Source organism: Bacillus rossius, chromosome 6, assembly GCF_032445375.1.
Source record: "Bacillus rossius redtenbacheri isolate Brsri chromosome 6, Brsri_v3, whole genome shotgun sequence".
Lineage (NCBI taxonomy): Eukaryota > Metazoa > Arthropoda > Insecta > Phasmatodea > Bacillidae > Bacillus > Bacillus rossius.
This window is the reverse complement of record NC_086334.1, coordinates 45,653,379-45,670,894: the sequence shown is the minus strand read 5'-3', so window position 1 is coordinate 45,670,894 and position 17,516 is coordinate 45,653,379. Positions and strand designations below refer to the sequence as shown.

The following is a 17,516-nucleotide window of genomic DNA, read 5'->3' as shown; positions in this document are numbered from 1 at the left end:
TAGAGGCGATGCCACGCTCGAAGCACCACCGAACATTTAATTCATTATGAAACTAATATTATGATTTAAATTTATACGTGTTTAAAATTTTTTAAAAATGCACAATTATAATAACAAGTTCAAAATTTCCTTCCAGCGTTGTGATGCAATATTTATTTTAAAAAATTGAGATGGTTCAGACCAATAAAAACTTTGATAGTGTGGCATGGTTTAAAACATATTTGAGGTTATCTATGTCCAAATATATTTGATGGAGAAAACTGGAAGTCATTTTCCGTCCAATACTTCCCCTCCAACTCTATTATCAAATATACTGGAGACAAATATTAGACAATGTGACAGGGTCTTAAGCCAAGGTAGTAGTATCTTAAGAATAGAAGTCAAGAAACTAACCACTGCAGACAAATGCTTCCATTAATTACTACATGGATACTGACTGCATGAAGTCGCCTACTGTACAGACCCGAAACCTTGATGCTTACTTGCTTCTAAAGGATTTAATTTTATGTGAGTGACTGTGTCTGACGACATAAATTCAAAATCACACTTATTGGCCTTCATCAGACGTGGTCAAGCACCATTTATGCGATGTTATGGGTGTTGCAAACCAGAGACGGTGAGGTAGAAAACTATCAATTACGTCACGGCTTGCTAGCTCCTGACTGTTCCTAACTCCATGTCCGAGCATATAGCTGCGTCATGAAGCACACAGTAAGAAGTCGGTCCAGTAGTTTTTGCGTGATATTAGAACAAATACCAGACGAATATTCAATAATAATATAGATATTCAATAAACAAATTCAATAATAAACCATTTTTATTGAAACTATTTTTAAATCCACAATAAAAATTTATCAAAATAATAATACCAAATTTATATAAATTTTCGCTTGGTTTGTGCTAAACAGGGATACATTATACATATATAAGACTTATTTTTGTATTATATATATATGATTATGATTTGTGTATTCAGAAACTTACGTCAACAAGGGGTTTGGATAGTTACATTATCATTCTCAACGTGCACTGCGTGGTTTATAGCTCCGCGCGTTGTAACAGCCACCTTGCAACACACAAAATAACATGTTAATTTTTTATTTGTTAATTCCTTAACTCCTTCTGCCCACAACCAGAATCGAATTTAAACTAGTGCTTCTTTATGTCTATATATTTTCTTTTGACACGTTTTTTTCTTTCTTTCTTATTTCAGGTATTCTGTAATGGGAACATGTACGTAGGTATAGGTTAAGATCACCATCAGGCTCTGCTTTCTACTCTGTCTTCGTTAGTCAAGACCCGTCGACCCTTAGGTAGGATAGGCCATTGAGCGGAATTCATTGATGATTTATTTACCGGTCACCAAGGACATAGTCTCCAAGGAATTCCCCTCCCCCCCCCCCCCCCCCCAAAAAAAAATAATGGGGTGTGGCTGTGTCGTGGACACGGCCGTGTATTGTACGTGAGTACGTGTCCGTAGCAGATAATATTTTCTATACAAAATATAAAATAAGCAAATGTTTTTATTTTAACACCATAAATTCACTGTAACTATTTTACACGAATGTTTTATATATGCAATCGATAGATTTTGACGAGAGCCGACGATTGAAGCTCAAAAGAACGTCGTAGCTTCTCCGAGTCAAAAGTTAAACTAAATGGAAATCTCGAAACGCAGCAAAATGACCTCAAAATGGCGGCGCTTCCCCCTCCACCGCGCGCGATGCGTCACAGTCCTCACTTAGCGTTAAGGGGCCCGCCTCGTCAGGGGTGTATGTGTGTTAGTGAGGCGGGATGATAAGCGCGACGCTCGCTGGTGCTTCCAGCGCGGTATAGCCTCTAAAGGCCCTGTCACACTGTCAAATTTTAGCTTCCAACACCTTCCAATATGTTGGATCCAATATCTTTGAGGGTTGTGACGTCACGTTAAACGTCACTATCGCAGCCATGTTTATTTGAGAGATTGAATGCCTAGAGTTTCCTTCAAATATTTTACGTATAGGACTGGTTCTAAAATATGTTGGATGTTGGATGGGATCAGCCAATCAGAGTTATCTAAAATAAAGCGGCCGCTTTTGTTTCCGTTTCTGAAGTGTAATAGTTTAAATATCAGCAATGGCGAATGGGAAATAAATGCAGTAATTGAATTAATACTATTTTATTTCCTGCTGGAATATGTAATTGTTATTGTATATTATCCTCCAATTGAATCTGTATGTACGGAAGTGCAGGTTAATATATTTGACTAAAAGAAGTTACTGTAGTTTTGGAATATTATGGTCCTTAAACCAGTAAACATCTTCTATTCAACTTACGATCATTATTTGACTGCTATACCAGTTTTGCTTATGTTCAGGTATTGTTGATACACTAAATTAAAACAGCAAGCATTGCGTACAAAATGTGCCATCAGGAATGAGGTATCAAAACTAGGATATGCATTTCGGAACTTTTACCTACAAATCCAAATTAATAACACCTAAAATAAATTTTAAAATATTTCAATTCAGAGACTTAATGTAACTAAAATTATTTTGGCTTACCCAATCAATCTTTCTTATAAGTCATTGTTCTCCTTATTTTACAATAGCTGCTACTCTGTAAGTATTGTCTGGAATTTTCTGGAATATAGACTCATAATTTCCTGACAATAGATGGTACTGACTTATGTTAAAGCAGCATCTCTGAGTAAGCAAGTAGCTCTGGTGATTTGCAAGAAAGGCCTAGAAATATTAAAATGCTGCCTACGTGTTCAATTATTATTATTTAAGTTTTGAAAGTAATACCATTTTTCGTGAATGTAAATATTTGTGTAGCAGATCCTTGTCAGTAAGCCTATACTTCCCAGGCTGTACGAAACAAGCATACCTGGTCTAATATCTCGTTAAAAAATTATTTTAAAGAGATAATGTGACTGAGGTGAAGTTAGCTTAAAGGCTCAGGTTGAGGTTTGTAACAGTAAATACACTTAATTCAAAATAAAACAAAATTGCCAATTTCTAAACACAGCAAAATTTAACACATTCACTTTAAAGTATAGGAACAATTTTGATGAAATACAAGTGAAAGAGTCCATACAACAGCAGCTAGTTGGGTGAGAAAATAAGCGGGAATGAGAAGGTATATGCCTACTTGCAGATTTACATTTAATTATATGTTTTATTCTTACTAAACATACATTTAAATATTGTTTTTGAAGAGCACTATAAATTGCACTACAAATTTCAGGTAAAAATTTTGAGATGGTGTTGTGTGGAATACTTGTAGAGAACATAAGGGACTTAAATGATTCCCCTGTCGCTAAAAATCTTAATGTAACTGCCAGCCTCTGCTTTGCTGGTATAGACTGGCACAAATGAGTATCCTTCTTTGCAATGCGAGACTCCACAATTGAAAGAAGAAGATCAAAACTTTCAGAATCCATTATTACATAGTTCGGAAATGAATCGGCATCTTCGTATCGAAGTTCATGACAAAAAGGGGTAAAACACCATTTGTTTGCCGGGAAAGTATCCACTGTCTCGTCCACCATCTGCGTTTCCTTTTCTTAGATTTCTCTTCTAGTTTACTGAGACTTGCTACAATTGCAATTACAGCTACAGCTTTTGAAACACTTTGATGCTCTTAATGCAGGCATTCCAAACACCTGGAAAACGTAAATTTTAAACTGTGTATGATCACAATATACCTAAATTGGAATATAACCTACTTAAAAAAGCCCGCGTTCCTTGACCCAAAATTTGTTTTTGATTCTAAATACTGTCATTTACAGTTCTCTACAGAATGTTTGGTAAAACGAGCTCACTCAAAGAAAATTGATAGTGTGAAATGACTTCAAATATATTTTACATTGCTCGTCAAATAATATTGAATACAATATATTTGAAGACGTATTTCATCCAAAATCACCCTTCAAATTTTGTTGTCCAATTTATTGGATACAATATATTTGACAGTGTGACAGGGCCTTAAGCGCAAGTCTCTGAACTGGCGCGCATTCGTCTCGTCGTCACAGGATAACTGTGAAATTTGAGCGGTGACCGTAACATTATATGGCGGAGAAATGAAGATAAAGGTGTTATGCAAGCCCCTTAAGTGCTTTCAAGAATCTGTACTGATTGTTTTATGCCTAAAAATTACTCTGAAAACACGCGTTTTAGGCATTTTAACGCTTCTAAAAATACAGTTTAAAAACTTAATCCGAAATTAAAAGTACTTTTCGGTCCTCAGCGAACTCTTAAATGCTATTCGTAAATAGGCCCCACGCGGATATCTTGAGCAGTTTTGAAATCGCGTTGTTTTTCCTGAAGCTCTGCACACCGTATGTGTGCCCAGGTAGGCGGGCCCCTTAACGAATTCTTTGATCCTTAAGCTATCCAGTGGTGTAGTTAAATTTTGAATGGAGATGATAGATATGTAGCTGCAACACCAAACTGTATCCCCGATTTTTGTTATCATTCGTTTTTGACGTGATAACGTCTTACAAATCGATGAACGCCGGCTGCACGCACGAAAAATGGTCACGTTCCGCCTGAGCTGAGCGTGCAAGAACCGGCCAATCACCGTGCGAGAAAATCTTTTATAATATCAAATAGGTTAAGGCGGGCTTTTCAACTAATTGTTCGGGATTATATTTAAACAAATTATTTAAATTAAATTTGCAAAAAATTGTAAATAAAATTTGAAAATTAAAAAGTATGCAATTTTTCATCAATGTTTTCTTGTGACGTTATCACGTAAAATTATCGTCCGTAAACCGACTTTACAGACAAAAATGCCTCCCACTATGGAAGCAATTTCAAAGACGTATTCACGTCAAAGCTACTTCCCCCGATAGTCGGGGGGAGGGAGAGGGGGAGGGGGAGGGGGAGGGGGGTTATATCCACCCTACGGACCCTCGTGGTGCTGGCTAATGGGGCCACACGCAGTGCAGACGGCGTCAGGAGCGGCCGAGCAGGTCACGTTGCGAGCTGGTTATCACTCGCCGCAGTTGGTTAGCGTGCTCGCAGCGCGCGGGGCGGCGGGCGCGCAAAGCTCGCGCCAGCAGGAAGTCACGAGGCGGCGCGGGGCGGCAGCTGGCTGCTCGCATGACGGCCGGCACCGTCGCACCGTCGCTCGTGTGAACGTGGGCGCGGCCGGTGCGATTGAACCGCGCTTCGGCATCTCTCCGACATGGAGCCCAGAGAAGGTAGGAAGGATTGGCATCCGTACGAAGATGCGTTACTCGAATAGAGGGATGTCGCAATCAATCCGTGTTTTATACATTCAACCCGAAGGCGTGATCCTGTGGTGCATTCATGCTTGCTGTTTTAATTTAGTACGTCGAAAGATACCGGCCAAACAAAAGCAATATCAAAGTACAAACAAATTATGCCAGGTTTTGTGGAATTTTTTTTTATTCGTATTAAAATTTCAATCAAAACTGTTTTTTTTTAATATGAGAAGATTTTGTTATGTCCACGAGCAAGCATCGTATATCACAGGATGATTGTATTATATAGAATCATGCCATCAGGATCAAGAGATAGGCCTATACTTGGATACCTGATGCGGTACTTTTACCGTAATTAAAATGATCAGACAAGCACGCGTTTATTATTCCCTATAGGCCTGACATGATACGTTTTGCCCATATTCATACAGAAGAAAATCATGATGACGAAGTATTGAGGTTGATATCTATTAAATTTCTGTTAATACTGTCCCATAAATTTAAATGAATTGAGTGGACAATGATTTGTACCTAAAGTTATACGTCTTTGCTAAATATGTGATCAATTTATAAAATTTTACTACTTCTACAATTTTGTTTATCAGGTTATTTTGGAGGAATTTTAAATAATTTGATAAATAAATTTTATTTTTCGGGAAATTCAGTTGTTTTTTCTTCTCGGCAAGACAATAATTTAATTGTTATGCCTCCATATTTATGTGAATACATCGTAGCATTAAAAGGGCAGAAAAATTATGGAGCCAATGTGAACACACGCGAGACGATAAATAACTTAGGACGACGTGTTATTGAATAAATACATATTCCCCTCTCCCTCAACCCTACATCGTACAACATGTGCTTCTAGCAAATGCACTAGAGACCCGACAAATCCAAAATTTTTGTGTGAAAGCCTAGAGTTGACACACCAGTCCTATATATGGCAGGTGGTATGCCCAGTGTGAAGAACTTATCTGTTCATGCTGTGACCTTGCCAGCCGAAAAAGTTTTAATATATATAAATTTTATTGTAAAAAAGGTCAACTAAAAGAGTAATTTTAAGCACTTCGTTAGTGTCAAACAATTTAACGTCTTTTACTTTATGGATATTCCCCTCTGTATCGTAGTTACAATCGGTATGCATGAGCATGCATTTATTGAAACATCCTTATAAACAAATTTATTAATAGGCCTACCAATCAAATATAAAATGAAAATTATTTTACCTTCCCTTAAATTACTTAAATGCAATATCAAATATAACCTACAAAACGTTTTTTTTCTCTCTTCTAAATGGCGACGTTTCTATAGCTAGAGGTTCGCGAGAAGTAAAAAGAAAAATACGTTTACTTGCATACTCGCTTGTGATGTCACTTCCGGGGACAAATACGTACAAGTACCTATGTTCTTTAAGCGATTTCGGGTACTGCATTAATACATGAGGTACCATCATTGTGACAGCGAAAATTACCTACTATCTTTTCTCTTAGAAAAACTTTACTTAATCGATATAATTGAATATAACCCCCCCTCCCCCCCCCCCCAGATTCTATTTTCTTTAAAAAAATCATATATGACACAAGATAATAGGCAATAATAAATAACTAAAAAAATTCACTCACTAGGTTATTTTTCACAAACGCGCTTGTGTTGTTAATTATAGAGCCATCTGTGTAAGACCTGGTTTATAAACTGTGCAAGAACGTAGGGCGCAACATGTTCAGAAACCACACACCGGTTTGTAAACTACGCAAGGCGCAATGACACAACGCAAGTATTGTTTAACTTCATGTTTTCTTGCGTTTCCGACGGCCATTGTGGAACGTTTTTACTTGTTACACTTCCACACAGTGATAAAAAAGAACACTTAAATGAAATTCACAATATTTTTATTTTTCATGATTTATCAAAAGAAACTGGGGATAGAAATTTGTGTTCTAATGTTTTATAATTTTAAGTTACGGATTGGTAACGGATTGCGACTTGCGTATTTTATGGACAGTGATTTCCCCCCCCCCCCCTTTTTTTTTATCAGTTGTGTTCGCTCTATTACAACGTTGCTTTCCTCGTAAAGTTTCTAAACCCGGCCTTAGGTCCGTTCTACAATGAAACTGAGACGGATCACGTAAACGTAGACGGATCTCACGGAGCAGACGCAGACGGACCCGTACGGATCATCTCGGCAATGCTGAGTGAGCTCTTCCGTTTACGTTGTTACGGGCGACCAATAGACGCAGAGTACTTGGCTGGGTTGGTAGCCATGTTTTTTTATGTTCTAAATACGTGAAAAGTTATTTAAATTACAAGAATATCTAGTGTATATTGTTACTTTAGCGTTTAATTTTATTACATGTGTAAATTCTGCTTGTGGTATGATTCCGAAGAATATTATTGTTAAATAAATTAGTGTTTCGTAACCTTGAAACGCAATCTCATTGGTGGCCATTTGTTACGTTTCCGTGCATCGAGGAAGCGGCAGAACGCGATAGTGAAATGTTCCGTGATATCGGTCTCCGTTTCCGTGCCGTTGTAGAACGGGCATTATAGTCTGCAGTTCCTGTCCACCGAGCGACGAGATGGACTGGCATTAAGGCCACCGGGACGAATCACGGCCAATCGGTCCTGTTTTCGGTTTCTAGTGGTTTCACCGAACCACGCCAGGGAAATGCCGGGATAGCCGATTCTTTCCTCAGTTAAAACTATCCATGTTGTCGACGAGTCGCTCAACCGAAAAACCTACCGAACGCGCGCTTTTCGAGTTTGAATAACAAAAAAGCGTTCCTTCAAATGACCCGAGAGCTGGACTATCCGTTTCCCATCCGTCTATCAATCGCGTGTCCTCGAGCCAATCAGAATGCCCGAAAAATTCCACCCGTCCATCAAAAGCTTTCTAAGCTTTAACTTTATGAAATAAATTATCTGCAATTGTTACTTATTGCATAACCAATTGTATTTCATTATATTATATTAAATCAAAGAAAAGAATTTTATTTGTTTGTGATGCACAACTGTATGATAATTACCCTAATTTAATTGCTTTTTAAAATATTGAAGGAAGTTTGTAATTCCTTAGATAAATTAATAACATGTAATGATTATTTACTAGCACAACTTAAAAATACAACATTTTTAATGATATAACCATGATATGTACCTGATTCCTCCCCCCAACCAATCAACAAGCCATGGTTTAGATGCTTACGTCTAATTAGGATGCATTTAAGATAAAATAATTATTTACATAACCCTATGTCTCTAATTTAACAGCGGACATTTTTGATTAGATTCGCAGTATTTAAACAGGTGTTTTAATGCGATAAGCAAATACAAGGTCCGGTTACTTGACGTATGAATAACATATTGTGAACCAGTTGTATGTACGCGATATTCGTAAATATTTGTGTATATATTTTTGTCATTGAAATCACTGCATTATGATTTAACGTTAAAATATTTTTTTTTTCAATTCAAACATTATATGTCATAATTGTGAAGATACTGAAATGAGATAATCAAGACCACTTTATATAAAAGTATAAAATTGTTGTTTATGTACGAGGTTCCCAAAACCGTGGGCCACTAACCCCCGCCTTGAACGGGAGTAGGGGCTAGACATGCGGAGGAGACGAGTCCCCTCGACCCACGACTAGCTCGGAGTGTACCTAGGACGGTGCAGCGTGTCTGCTAGCGCCAGTGCGGGATGGTTTGCTGCTGGGGGACAATTTGCTGCTTGGCCTGGGCTGGCTCCACCGCTAGCTGGACGGTGAGGCCGGCCTCCAGGAGACGAATGGCTTCTTTGTGCCGCGGCGAATGCCACTCGGTGGAGGCTGGCAGGGCGCCACGTAGCCTGGCTGGTGATGCGCCAGTACCTCGTCGGGGCATGGCTTCGGCCGGCACCCCGGCCCTCCTGCAGTGCCAGGGCATGTCCGCAGCAGGTGGCAGCAGGGTCAAGTGCAGCAGTGGCACTCTTCGCCGCAGTGCCAATGTCGCACCCCGCCGCGGGCATAGTCGCCTGTGGCTGGGCATACCGGAGTTTTCACAGACTGGTCAGTCTGGGCGCTGCTTTCCCGCAGCCCTGAGGCCAAGGGCGTAGCCAGGAGGGGGGGGGGGTTACGGGGGGGCAGTTTCCCCCCCCCCCCCGCCTAGAGCCCTAGAGATTAAAAAAATGTAGCCAAATCCAAAAAAATACATACTTTTCCCACAACTTGCTCCCCCCCCCCCCTGGTCATCGGCTGGCGACGCCCTTGCCTGGGGCCGGTTCGTCTTCTGGGTCGGGCTGTGTTTCAAAGGCGATGACAGCCTCGTAGGTGGCCCACGGGATGCAAAGGGCGGAAGAGTCGGATCACTCGTACAGTGCGGGGTTGAGGCTTTCGGCCAGCTCTATGAGCGTCTTCCGTGGCTTCCGAGTTCCGCATGAAGGACCGTGGTCCGTGTGGGGCGAGAGTCGTAGAGCCTCTGAACCGAGTGCGGGTGGCAGCTTCTGTTCGACAGCAGCTGGCTCAACTCTGTTCCGATGCTCGCAGGTGTTTGGACCCCCGCGGCGAACAGCGGTGCATCTGAGCCAGCTGGGGCGCGTTGCTCGTAGCCACGAAGGTCTCGTTGTGCATCCTCCCCTCCCGCGAGGCGACGGGTTGAGAAGCGCGGCAATGCTGAGCTCTTCCGTGCGACCAATATAAGCCAGTACTGGCTGCGGTGGTAGCTATGATTGTTTATGTTCGAAATATGTTAAAAATAGTTTCAAGCACAATAATATCCAGTGTTCTATTATTACTTTGTATTTTATTTTAATTACTTATATACGTAAATTCTGGCCGTGTTACAATCTCGAAGCATATTTTTTTAAAATTAATTTAATATTTTATAAACTTGATATATCATTGGTTGCCATTTGTTAAGTTTGTGTGCATTGTGGAAGCAGCAGAGATGCGGTAGTGATATGTTCCGGGAGATTTCGTGATCTGTCTCCACTGTGTGCCATTGTAGTACGGGCCTTAAGACTTATTTACCACACCCAAATTTCAAGCACTTAATAGCCGCGAAACGTGTGAAGCAATGGAACTGATACGCACGAGCCGCGGTGACACTAACATTTCCAACCAATCACATTCGGTACACATGACGTCAGCGTGAACAAAATGTGACTCCAGCGTAACGCGGCTGGTGCGTATGATAAAGTTTTGTTTTACGTAACTGAAATACAAACAGTCAACTACATATATTGAAGATAAGTGTGAATTTAAATATTTTTACGTGTAAATGTAATTTTCTTTAGGGTATTCATTGCATGATTAGTTAAAAACGTACGTACATCATGTTCACTTGAACCCGTTAAGCACAAATGCTCTACATTAGTTCTTAGGCTTGATTACCATAATTTTTCAAGTGCTCGAAGCCGCGTAACGTGCACCGGTACAAGGACGTAACCGGAAGGGAAGGGGGGGGGGGGAGGTTTGTGGGGGTCCGGACATTTCCCTTCAAGGATTTAAAAGAAAAAAAATCTAGTGGCGACAGAATAAAAAAACATTACAGCGAATTGGCTACATAATGTTACTTAGAGATTAATTTGAAATGATTATTGTAATCCTTACAGTGAACTACAGTAGAGACATTTACTCCCCCATCTACCAGAACAATGTTTCATACACAGAAGCGGTAGTAATTGTATTTCCAAGTACGTAGTCTATTTTTAATGCCGGTTTGCACACGTTACTGTAAGCATGTTTTTGATACAAACTTGACAATGTTTCATGTATTAAATAACATTAATATTTATGTATTTAGGCCCTATGACTTGTTTTAACGAAATCAAACAAATTTCTCAAGAAAAAAGTATTAGTAAAAATCAAGATATAAAAGGTTCAGTTTTATTTTCTCAAGAAAAATCATTATTTAAATTTCTATGTATAAACGTTGGACTTCTAAAATTATACCTACTGTTCCTGAGATGTAAGTAGCAATTTTATTTTAAAACTCCTCTTTCAAAAAATCCTGATTTCGGCCTTGGCCAGTAGCAGGACCAGCAAACGAAGGCATCTGATGTCAACAGATCGTCCGCGCTGTAGCTTACGTCAGCTGTTAGTGCTGGTGAGCTGGCCACATGTTTCGCATCGTCGCTAATCCTCGCCGTGGTCGTAATTAAAATGTTTATCACCTGAACCTCTTCGTCCAAGGCCAAGCTGTATGTAGTCTGCCGGCGGTTACAGTGTTACAAAATTTCAGTTTCTTCTTCGAGAATACGTCACTCAAATATTAAGCTATTTGTACTTCGCGGGTACCTATAATTTGGTCTTTTTATAGCTCGTGACCATAATTGTATGCTCATGAAATATTGACACACATTAAAGGAGACTTATTACGTGGTCCCAGGCAGTGAGTAGTACCAGGGGCGCAACAGGGGGGGAAAAAGGGTATTTTCCCCCCCCCCCTTCTGAAACCTTGAAGTGGGGGCAAACGGGGGCAAAGAAAGTGCTGTGTAATCAATTTTTAGATAATAAAAATGCTTAAATAGCACCATTTTCCACCTTGAAATACAAATTTATTCCGGGGGAGGAGCCCCGGACCCCCCGCTTCAATAGGGGGGGATCGATGATTCTTTATAAAAAGGTATATTGCCCCCCCCCCCCACTTTTCGAAATTTAGTTGATGCGCCCCTGAGTAGTACAACGGACACATCATATTCATAGTCAGATAACATTTTTATCATGTAGGTACACGTTTTGTACCTTTGAGTAAGACCTTGTAAATGCATGCGCTGTTAGTTATAAGATGTTCTAAAATTTTAAAATGGAAATTGAATTTCATAGGTTATTATTTGCTTATCATTCAACATTAAAAACTGTCTCGAATAAGTTATTCACTCCCCAAACACCGTTAAAAAAAATAAAGATGACAAAAAAAGCAATAAAAAATTTCTAGAATGTTTTTAAATGAGATAGGTAGTCAAATATTCGTCGGAAAATATTCCCCCCCCCCCCCCCCCCGCGAGGCACCATTAAAATCTTCCTATATTTGCAGGCAACTGGAGGAAGTTTACGAAAAAGAATGTTAACTTTTGGCAAATATTTATTATAATCGCAGTGACGCGCATTGTAAGAAAAAGTAAATGAGTCATGCACATGTTAAGGAACACAATAATAAAGTACGCAAATGTGAGATGCACTCTTGCTACGAGGGTTCTGTACCATTTGCTCTTAACTTCAAACTTTTTATATGAAAATATTTACAGCATATTAATTTTTTAATACAGAATATGTTTCGTCATATGTATTAATTTCACATAGCTAACTACAGTAGTTTTCTAATTAGAGAAATTACGTAATTATTCCGAATCTCTTCAAAAACCTCACATCTATATAAATGTTTTTAAATAAATTGTATAAAAACAAAATATGCTGAGTTCTTTTTACCGAGTTTTGAACAATAATACCTAACATGCGTATTCACTTATATATTTTTGACATTCAGTTTCTACTTAAAGATTATTTTTAGACAGACAAAAACGACAACAATATAGGGTGATTTATTCAACAACAGACATATTGTTGTTCCTAAACCGTCTCTGCCTGTACATCTGTGAGAGGCTTTTATCCCTTAAATTAGATTTTAAAAAAAATTGAAACTTAGACACATTGTGTAGTTAGTCCTTAGTTTACAGACATTTGACTTAACCAACACATCGTTATCATCCATGTCGAACTGTTTGCAGCCTGTGGCCGGGTTAGCTAAGTAAAATTCCTTCATTTTCCTGTCACTCCATTCATCCTTCACTTTAATTCAATGCAGTTTTTTTTTAATTATGTGCTCTTTCCACCTCCTCCTTTGTCTTGCTTAGGGTCTTCTTCCCGTATAATTAAACTCCATGTTTTAAAGTCCTGCCGTCAGCCGGGGTCTCGTGTCGATTCCCGCGGCGAGTCTAAGGGGCTGGTGGTGGATTATGGTTTGATTTTCCGGGAGGGCGCCAGGCTAGCTCGTGCGTCTAACCATTTGTGTGGGTCGATCGGCCCCAGCGTGCTTCCCTAGACTCGGTGGCTTGGATTTGATAGTGTAATCTAGCTGCTAATGAAACATGATGGCACTCCCTATTCAGCTTAGATGGCTGGTGCCTAACTACGCAACAGAAACACTCATTTGCACTCATGAACGTGGGTTACACGTATTTATTGACGAACATGGATTGTACACGGCACTAGACTTGATTAGTTCTTTGGACAGAATTGGATACACGAGAATTAAACGACACTATACTCTTGATTGTGTTACGAATATCTCTCCCTAGGGCAGTTCGTCGTAGGGGAGGTTTAGTGGTCACTTGGAGTCGGCCACGTCTGTATATTGAAGATAACAGGCGGTAAGTCTAATTCGCATGTGCGAATTATTCACGTTAAATTAATCCTGAGGGGAGGTGGCTGAGGCCGGCAGACGTTTGTTCGCCTGCGTGAACTAAAGCTGTCTCCTGGGCCGGCCAGGTCCGGATAATGGCTGTCCTTAAGGCGGCCGGGTTAATCCCTGCACCGTAAAAACCGACCCGGGGTCGCGTGGGGAGTTGACGTTAAAGAAGGTTTGAGACATGACTCCCCACGGAACGAACACTTTCGCCCCGGGCCGCGAGCTGATCAGAACTCCGGAGGGGACTGGCGAGTGGGAAGGGGGAGGGGGGAGGCAGTAGCGGATCCAGAGGGAGGGCTAAGGGGCTCAAGGCCCCCCCCCCCCCCCCAAAAGCATCTGGGTCCACTATTGTTTTAGTGTTTGCCTTGATAAAGCCTAGCCTCAGCTGGGTCAAGCCCCTCCCAAACCAAAATTCTGGATCCCCACTGGGGGGGGGGGGGGGGGGAATAGTTCCGCCACGAGTCAAGAAAGAGATTACCGTTATTCGGTTTAGTATTTGATAACTTGCTCACTAAATGTACATGACCCTTGTGTGATTAATTATTCAGGTGATAATTTCATTTCTAAACATTGACTAAAGTTTTAATTGCTAACATTGAAACTTTATTATTTGAAAAAATGAGTCAAAGGAAAGACTCGTAATTACATGTTAAAAACCATTGGTTATGTTTAAGTTTGTGGTTTGTTCTGGATGTTGATTCAGCACTTTATCTTACACTTAATTTAAGCTCTTGGGCCGTGATGAAACTTAAGGACGTTCGTTAATTAATGTGCCCTGAGGAGGCTTGCACTCGTGTGCTACGACGCACTTTACGAATTACGTGTTGATTAAATGGAATTGTTTTACGAGTGCGTTCAACGATTAATTGACGGTTGTTCGCGCTAGGTGGAGTTCAGTGGCAAAATTGTAACACTGTGAGTACTTGCGTCACAGTTCCGCGCTTGACCTGGGTTGGGTTTGCTAGGGGTGCGTTCCACCAGCGGAAGCCAATACTGGCGGGCTGAGACCGGACTCGGATAGCCTCCGGCGTTACGACGTCAGTCAAAGTAGAAAAAAAAATTGGTTTTCTGTAAAGTCGGTTTACGGACGATAGTTTAACGTGACAACGTCATAACAAAACATTGATGAAATGATTGCATACTTTTATGAATAAAATTGAATCATTTTTTTGAATTATCACTATTTCGTATGGATACAAAGAAGGAGTGACATGAAATCTACAATTTAATTGATAAATTTACTTCTATTTGCACTCATTAATTCAAATATGATTATTACTTTAACGAAGAGATTATTTTAACTATAACTTTTATACATGTTTTCTATTTAACTCCAAGATCGTCGAGAATGTTTTACGCTTTTTCGCAACTACACATTTAACGACGAAGTTTGTTCGTCGTGCAATTAAACGTATGATTTAATAAAAATGACCTTGCAGTTAATAAAATAAGTATTAGTAAGTTTAAGAAAGAATTTCGGCTTTAATCGCTAACCCAGACGCTCGTGGTGCGCTGGGGCAGAGATTAAAATTCGTCGAGAATATTTTACGTTTTTATGTCTTCTAGTGCTCATAATGATATGCAATTGTGGCCCCGGGCACGAAATTTTATTTATAATTCATTAATGATAACGCCCCTCGCGATAAACAAAGGAAAATATGTATTAACGAGTGCCTGGTTGCCGCGGAAGCGGATAGATAGTGCGGTTCGCATCCGTCACCATAGATGTCAGCACCACAGGGGAATAATATTATTTCGTTTTTATAATACGATTTTATAACAAATACGCAACAAATACGCAACAAATACGCATCCCAAATACACTAAACTTATTTATAATGTGTTACAATATTTTTTAAAACATTGTGCATTTGATCCCAGGTGTACTTTGAATTATTATGTGTAACTGTAAAACACCATTGTTCGTACAAAAATGTATTTGAAAATTCAACATTACTTTTAAATAACCGTACCGATTGTGCTGAAAATCGGTGGACGAACGTTAAATTACATAATATTAATAATTCAAACGACGAAAACATGATTTAAAAGTCAAATCGATGTTTGTTCCAATCGAGTGGAAGAGAGATGCGGCGCAAGCGTACAATGAGTGTAACGGGACACATCGTAGTGGGACAATGTGCGTAACGGGACACTTATTCGTGCGTGCAGCCGGCGTTCATCGATTTATTAGACATTGTCATGTCAAAAAAACATATTTCCCAGTATTGAATATCTTGATGCAGGCTGGTCTCCTGCGGAGTGTGGAGAAATGCAGACGTCTTCAGATAGCATCGTGGTTAGATGTTGTTGATCGGAGCCAGCTCTCAGTAAGAGCACCCTCCCACACGGAGGAGTGTGCTGGACCATTCGACCCATGTGGCTTACCGAGGGATGTCAATCACACTGGAGAAACAATGCTATGCAACCTAGCCTGAAACCTCACTGACCCACGTGTTGCAGGCCCGTGAATACGCCCTTGTTTAGGCTAGTCTCACTGTGGACAACCACTTGGTCAGGATGACAATCAGGGGTTAACAGTACTCACACATCAGGAAGTAATCACATCTGTCTTTAATGTAGTTCCCACATGTACTTACCTGTACTTACAAGTACAACTGCACAGTACTCCAATTTATCATTATTAATTAAGCCTCACGAGGATTCCTAATTCATTAAAATTAATCAGGATTCATGAAAATTCATCAATATTAATGAAAATTCACCAAGGTTCATCTGAATTAATTTGGCTTTTTCTGAATTCATTTGGCTTTTTCTGAATTCATGTGGCCTTTTCTGACTTCATTAAGATTTCATTTGGATTCAACACAGTGCATAATGAGTCCCCAGAAATCATTACGGTTTATATGAATGTATTATGATCTCTCATGATTTTTCATGATACCTCATGATTGATCAGGATTCATAATGTTCATACTAATAATGGCAATTTGTGTATTTATGAAGGCGTTTGCTCCTGATCCGAAATGTTGAGTTTGGCATGTATCCATGACAGTGAATTACTTGGAAGAACACTCCGAAGTTGGCCGGTCCCGTAAGTGTGGAGGTTGCCCGCGTTGCCCTGCATGCGAGGTAAAGACTAAGGAGGGGGTTAATCTAAGAAAAGAGGTTTAAAACAACACTTTAAAAACCTATGGCGTTTACCAATCAGTTAAGGCAAGTCAATAATGGGAAGTCGCATCAACTATATCATTAATTTAAATCTCAAATGCTGCCAGTATGTATTTGTATGGCTGTAAACGAACCTATAACTTGCACGAATATCTAACTCAGTCTGTATTGCTGGTTAAAGTTTTAAATCAACATTTTAAAAAAAAATAACACTGGCGGTGGCTGGCCGTGATGTCACAAAGTGCGCTCAAACAGTCAGGGGCGCAACAACAGGGGGGGGGGGGTGGCAAGGGTATTTTGCCCCCCCTCTGAAACCTTGAAGTGGGAGCAAAGGGGGTAAAGAAAGTGCTGTGTAATCAATTTTTAGATAATAAAACTGCTTAAATAGCACCTTTTCCACCTTGAAATACAAATTTTCCCGGGGGAGGACCCCCGGACCACCCGCTTCAATAGGGGGGATCGATGATTCTTTATAAAAAGGTATATTGCCCCCCCTTTGGAAATTTAGTTGTTGCGCCCCTGCCAACAGTGACAGATGGTGTAGACATGCATGTTTGGGGCTCGGGCATATAATAGAGAGACTCAGGTTTAAAATTATAAGGGCAAAAAAGGTACGACATCGGTTGTGTTTAAATGGAATTAAATTCCGTTTCGACCATTTTCTTTTCTGGTAAAAATCATAAATGTAATTGGTCAAACAAAATTTGCCACATGTGCCACATGTTTGTATTCATAATAGCAGTTGGCGACAAAATTTCCCTACTGCACTCTATGTATATTTACTCCA

General features: G+C 39.9%; 1 protein-coding gene across 1 annotated transcript in view; it reads left to right on the top strand.

Annotated features, from left to right (window-relative positions):
• Positions 1 to 4,906: 4,906 nt before the first annotated feature.
• The window catches only part of LOC134533128 (synaptic vesicle glycoprotein 2B-like), a 75,629-nt gene continuing 63,019 nt past the window's right edge, over positions 4,907 to 17,516 (top strand). The window contains exon 1 of the mRNA XM_063370406.1: positions 4,907 to 5,188. Within this exon, the coding sequence (XP_063226476.1) occupies positions 5,173 to 5,188 (16 nt within the window). The 5' untranslated portion in view covers positions 4,907 to 5,172. The remainder of the gene's footprint in view (positions 5,189 to 17,516) is intronic.